The following is a 6,314-nucleotide window of genomic DNA, read 5'->3' on the forward strand; positions in this document are numbered from 1 at the left end:
GAGAGTGCGCGTCAATGAAGAAGTCACATTAAGAGCATTTTTGTCCCAAAATCTCATTTCTTGGTTAAAAAAAGTTAAATTATCTGAAAGACTATTTTCAAAAACACCTTATGTTGTAGGGCTAAAAAAAAATTAGCCTAATAAGAATATTTGCATAGTCAACTCAAAGAAATAAATTGACAAATCAAAAAAATTATGAATTTAAAAAAATAAAAAATAAATTGAAACTTATTAAAAATCTAAATAGCTTAAAATTTTAATTTTCAAAGAAAGAAATTAATTTAAAATTTTATTAAATAACGATAAAAGATTGTAGTAGTTGAAAGCTAGAGTAGATATATATATTTATATACATATAGAAAAGAGTCATATTTAAGCTAAAACTATTTGACATTTGACTTTGAAGAGTCATATTTAAGCCTCAAATGGATTAAAATAAACCGAAGGAAGGCATCGAAGTGGAGAAGCCATCGTCAAGGACACGCTCACTGCTTCTTGCATACTAAGTTTAGCCCCATCTCCATCTTCACCAATAACCTTCCAGTCAATGCACTGGATCATAGATGCAATTGCGGTATTGATTACTGCATAAGCCAAGTTTTTTCCAGGGCACGCTCTTCTTCCACCTCCGAAAGGAAGAAAGTCAAAATTCTGTCCCTTGGTTTCAGATTTAGAGGAAACTAGGAACCTCTCAGGGCAGAACTCGTTTGGATTTTCCCATATTGCTGGATCTCTGCCTACGGAATAGACATTGACTACCACTGGAGTACTTGCAGGTATATCAAAGCCATTGATTTTACAGTCTTGATGGCAGACTCTTGGTATTAAGGTAGCATTTGGATGTAATCGTAATGTTTCCTTCACAACTGCTTGCAGATAATGGAGGCATGGGATATCTGTTTCCTCAACCAGTCTACTTCTTCCAACAACTGACTCTATTTCATCTCTGGCAATCTTGTAAACATTAGGGTGATTAATGAGCTCTGCTACTGCCCATTGCATGGTTTCTGCTGAAGTAGTGGTGCCCCCAAGGAACAGATCCTGGTATCTCCCAACAAGAAAATGAAAAAATCAAAAAAAAAAACAGATTACAGCCAAATCGAGTAAACTTATAATGAAATTATAGTCATTTTTAAAATTTAATGATCCAGTTTTTTATATATAGAAAATTTTCTCTCTCGTGCTTTCTCTAATTACTTCCCATTTGTTGTTTTGCTTGGATTAAAGAATTTTTCCCTTCCCGAATTAGGAAGTAGAGGTGGTTAGGAAACAACTAATTATCACAAAACTGATCAAGCTAACCTTAAATAAATGGCTCAAGTTTTGTGTAAAAGCTAGGGAACCAAAATTAGTCCCAGATTAGACTAATAAAATTGGCCGAATCTGAGCTGCATGCATAGAAGCAGAGCCTAATGTAATTTCATTTCCAGGAAGGATCACATCCCCGCCAATTGTCACTATAATAGAAAATGAGAAAAATGTGTTACCAGAATGAAGGATTTCAACTGTCTCCGAGTAATCCTAAACTCTGCCTCGTCATCATGATAAGCTTCCAAGAGAATATCCATCAAATCCTTATTACCCTCTCTATCATTGGTTTTTGCTCTCTCTTCATGCTCCTTAAGTAGCTTCTCAAACATCTCATCATACCTTGTAGTCACCTCCTTTGCTTCTTTTGCATATAACCAGAATCCAAATTTCTTCAACGGTCCCAACGAATTAGCAAGACTCATCTTTCCAACCAGCTCAAATGATCTCTTCACCAGCTCTCTAATCCTCTCCGCCTCATCATCTTCGTCCGAGCAACTTGTACTCATCACCATCCTGCAAATAATATTATTTGTAAGCTTCATGAGCTGAGCACCCACGTCAACAACCTCACTATTGCTTGCACTTTGAATCATCTGACGCAAAAACCGTGCAATTTCTTGGTGCCGAACAGTCCCTGATCTTTCCACCTGTCGTGTTCCAAGCAATTCAGTCACGCAAAGTTTCTTCATGAACCTCCAGTAGTCTCCGTACGTAGCGGTGGTAAAGCCGTCGGCTCCAAAGAGTAAGCCGTCTCCGAAAGGAGATACAGGGCGAGCTGCAAAGTTGACATCCTGGGTCTTGAAGATTTCTTCAGCCATTGAGGGTGAGGAAACGACAAGGCAGGGATAAGAGCCGAGGCGGAGATAGAGTAGTGGGCCGTATTTGGCGGAAAGGTGGTGGAAGGATTTATGTAGTAATGGCCTGACATAGTGGAGATGACCGATGATTGGGACAGACGGTGGGCTTGGGGGAAGATGGCGGCCGGGAGCTGATTCACTGGATTTGTTGGAGATGGATCGAATAAGAAAAGCAGAGACGAGCGACAGGAGGAAGCATAGCAAGTAGTAATACACGTCTGAGATGGAATTCATCTTGCAATCTTTTCCCGAATTCCATGGAGGAGTGACGGTCATTTATAAATAGAACAGAAGCTCTCTTTTGACCTTCGTATCCAATACAGTATTGTGGCGTATATTTACGCTATCAACTGCTGGAACTATAACTCCATGGGTCCGGCCACGCACTTCATTAGGTAAAACTAAGGTATAATGTTTCAAAATTGTTTTAATTATTCAAAAGTCTTTATATTTTTATTTTAGATTAAATAGGACCTTAGGATTATACTATCTTATAACTAATGACGATTAATCAGAACATCACTTATTCTCTTACATCTACATGATGTTGACATGGTATTGATGTAGAATATGAAAATACTATATAAATATGCTAATTCTAGGATATTATTATTTATTATGATATATGTCAACATCACGTGACATCAAAATAACGATAGTTAGTTAATCATTAGTTATAAAAGTTTATTTAAATCAAAATAAAAATATAAAAATTTGATTGAACATAATAAAAGAATATCTTATTTATATTTTTTAAATAATTTAAATTTTTTATTAGAAATTATATATGTCTAAAAACAACAAATTTGTATTGAATTCTACAATTCCATTTTTATTGTTCTCTACCTTTCGTTATACCTTTTCTTATAGATAAAGCATGTAATTCATATAAATTAAGCTATAACTTTCTTTTTTTTAAATCCTAGAGTTAAGTTACAAGAGATAAGATGTTCCTCCCTTTCTTTTGAAGATAAAAATCTCTTGAATTATCTCAATATTTTTAAAAAAACTTTTATTTTTTATTATATATAAACAAATCATTATTTTTTTATTTTTATGCATATAAATTCTTATTTTGACAAAAACATTTCATAGGATACCTTTAACCTTAGATCCATGACTAGTTAGAATCCTTTGTACCGTAATAAAATTGATTGATTAGAATTAATGTCCAACATGTCTCAGCTGAAATATTTTTCCACTCACCTAACTTTTATCAAGATCCATTTGTGCAAGTGGCAGGTAACCATAAGCCTAACGATTGCTGAAATCACTTGATGCACACAATAGAAAAATATAATTCAAAAGTTCAAAAACTTATGCAGTACTTTAACCTTTCTTTTAACTCTTCAAATCTAAAAAAAATATTAAAAAAACAAAATTTTATATATTTGACCAAAGGAAATTGTATTAAAATGCAAATAGAAGAATATTATATAGAAGCCAATTTGTAGCGGTGAAGGAAACTTTGGCGTATTCCCTAGTTAGTCAAAAAGCTATACTTTGATATAATGACTAATGCTATGGATTTAACTCTATAATCAAACATTTTTTCATTTTGATTAACCAAGAAGAAACTGCCTTTAGAAGTCAAGACCTGCCAATCTTATTATATTGATTTTGTTAATTGATAGGTTTGGGAGCTTGAGTCAGCACCATAGATTATCCTGCAGCTTAATCTACTTCCCTTCCATATGGAATTATTCAACAAAATATTATCTAATCATAGTAAAGGCGTCAAATATCTTTAACTTCTTGGAATTATTATATTTCAACAATTTCACAGGGAAAAAAACTTGTACCAAAAGATTAACACTTTTTCTCTTTGATGACTAAGAAATTTTTTCATTCAAAAAAAGAACAATAATGGTTTAATAAAAGAGCCCAAAAATTCCAACAAAGTAATCTATTTATAAACACATACTTATGGAAAAAAAATAAAATTATAAACTTACCTTTTCTGTCTGATTTAATTAGATTTGAGTGTTACAATGATAAAACCAATAATCAATGTATACTAAGAACAAGAATGATAGGCAAAAGGGCTTCAATATATTTCTGGATGGGTAAGTGGACACTTGCTAATGAGCCACTTAACACCAAATAGATACGTCTCTTCTCACTTGTATTGGATGAGGACGTTCGGGTTATGGATGTGTGGAACAATGGTTTTTGGACTATTAATTTGAAAAGTAATTTTTATTCATGGGAGAATGATGCTTATAATGAGATACTTCTTGAGCTATCCAATGTGGCTTTAGTACCTAGGAAAGAAAATAGGCTTATATGGAAAAATCACCCCAAAGTTCACTTTTCAGACAAAATCTTTTGCTCGTTCCTTGATACGGATCTTATGGATCGTGATGTATGGTTCTAATCTATTTGGAAGTTATCGAATACCACTAAAGATTCAACGCTTTTTTCTGACTTGCAATTCTTGATACCATCCCCATTGAACATTTTCTTGCATCTTGCAGAGTTCATTTTAATGCAAAGCAATGACATTGTGTATGGTGTGATTTGGAGGACAAAACTTGGTCCTACATTCTTCTCACATATCAATTTAGTTGGAAAGTATGGTGCTTAGCTCTCCAATGATGGGGTTTATCATGAGTAACTTCCATCACAATGTCATCTTTTATTCAGTTGTGGGTTGATTGTGCTTTTACGGGCACCACATGAAAGCGATGGATGATTGTTTGTGGCTCAACTTTCTAGTCTCTATGGCTAGTGCGAAATGAGGAGATGTTTGTTAGCAACGTGTGAGACGGCTTGGAAATCCTATTCCTTATTAAAACGCGCTCACTTTTCTAGATTTGTGCATGTGAAAGAGTTTATTCCATTAACAATATGGGTTAGCGGACAAAACCTATAACTCAATGTCCAAGAGAACTCCACTGCTTACATTTCTCAGAGTTTCACGGCAGCCCCCAAATAAAGGTGATCTTAAGTTTATTGTAGATGGTTCGGCTAGAGGCAAACTAGACTGGACAAGTTGTGGTGGGGTTCTAAGAATTTAGAAGAATATGTTAGAAGATTCTAACTTTGCCAAGTTAATAGCCATTTCTTATGCTTTATGTCTCCTTGCCTTGTCCCCTTTCACTGACTTTAACGTGACCATAGAGTCTAACTCTAAGAATGCACTTGCATGGGTGACAAATGAAATGAAGAGACCCTAAGACAAATGGCAAATATTCATCGAGATTGGTGCAATTTGCTCTTCGTTAGGTATAGTCCAATTTTCTCACATTATATAAGAAGGTAATTCTTTTGCTGACTGTAAGCTAAATATGGAGCTGCTAAGAGTTCTTTATTCTCTACTCGGTGGTGATGTTTGATAATGAAGCTTCAAAGCTCTTAAGCTCTTTATTTTCAACTCATTAGCTCTTTGTCATCCTTTTATCACTAGGTTAGATTTTTACTACTTTGGTGCTGCTATTTTGATTTGTTCTCTACCTTGTGGATTCCATGTTTAAGGATATCTTTTTTACTCTTTGCTGTTGAAGACAGAGGCTTTGTCTATCTACTTGTGTTTTTTTTTTTTAATCTTTTATTTTTAGCACATTGTTTTGTAAATCTATTGTAGCCATTTGAATGTTCTCTTGGCTTAACAGCCACTATGTAATGAGCTAACCTTGTATCAAACAATGATAGGGTAGAGTTGCCTATGAGATTGAGTCTTTTGTACTTGTAAAAGAAACGTCCTTCTTTCAAACAATGTAATGGCTCATGGTGATATCTCAAAAAATACTTATTAAGTCTTTAAGGGGAAAGGCCTTTTAGGAAAAAAAAATCCTCGTTTCAAGCGTTATAATGGCTATTAGTAGAATATTTGTAAAATCTTGTAAACTCTTTACAGGGGGTGAGCAGTCAGTGGATTGTTGGGCTACCTTACTAGTAAAGGTATGTTTATAACAAACCATCTAAGGCTACCCCTATGGCCCAGCAATGGCTTGTCTTGGTCCCTTTGTAATTAATTTCATATTAATAAAACATATTTCCTTTTTATGACTTAGTGGTTGCATATATGGCATTCAGTATGCTTTTTGATTTTACTGTAAGTTCTTTTAGTCTAATTTGTTATTATTAATGTTGGATAAGATATAACTAAGTATTGGCTTACTTGATTGAAGCATCCACTTAAGT

The 6,314-nt window shown here is 34.2% G+C and overlaps 1 protein-coding gene across 1 annotated transcript; it reads right to left on the reverse strand.

The window, feature by feature from the left end:
- Positions 1-332: 332 nt before the first annotated feature.
- Positions 333-2,636, reverse strand: LOC110426291 (cytochrome P450 705A12-like). Its single transcript, XM_021441486.1, has 2 exons — positions 1,488-2,636; positions 333-1,041 (listed from the first exon to the last, which is right to left on the reverse strand). The coding sequence occupies exons 1-2, from the start codon at positions 2,442-2,444 to the stop codon at positions 415-417; spliced, it is 1,584 nt and encodes a 527-aa protein (XP_021297161.1). The 5' UTR covers positions 2,445-2,636; the 3' UTR covers positions 333-414.
- Positions 2,637-6,314: the final 3,678 nt, after the last annotated feature.

Source organism: Theobroma umbraticum, unplaced genomic scaffold, assembly GCF_002168275.2.
Source record: "Theobroma umbraticum cultivar Fairchild unplaced genomic scaffold, ASM216827v3 scaffold_55.0, whole genome shotgun sequence".
Lineage (NCBI taxonomy): Eukaryota > Viridiplantae > Streptophyta > Magnoliopsida > Malvales > Malvaceae > Theobroma > Theobroma umbraticum.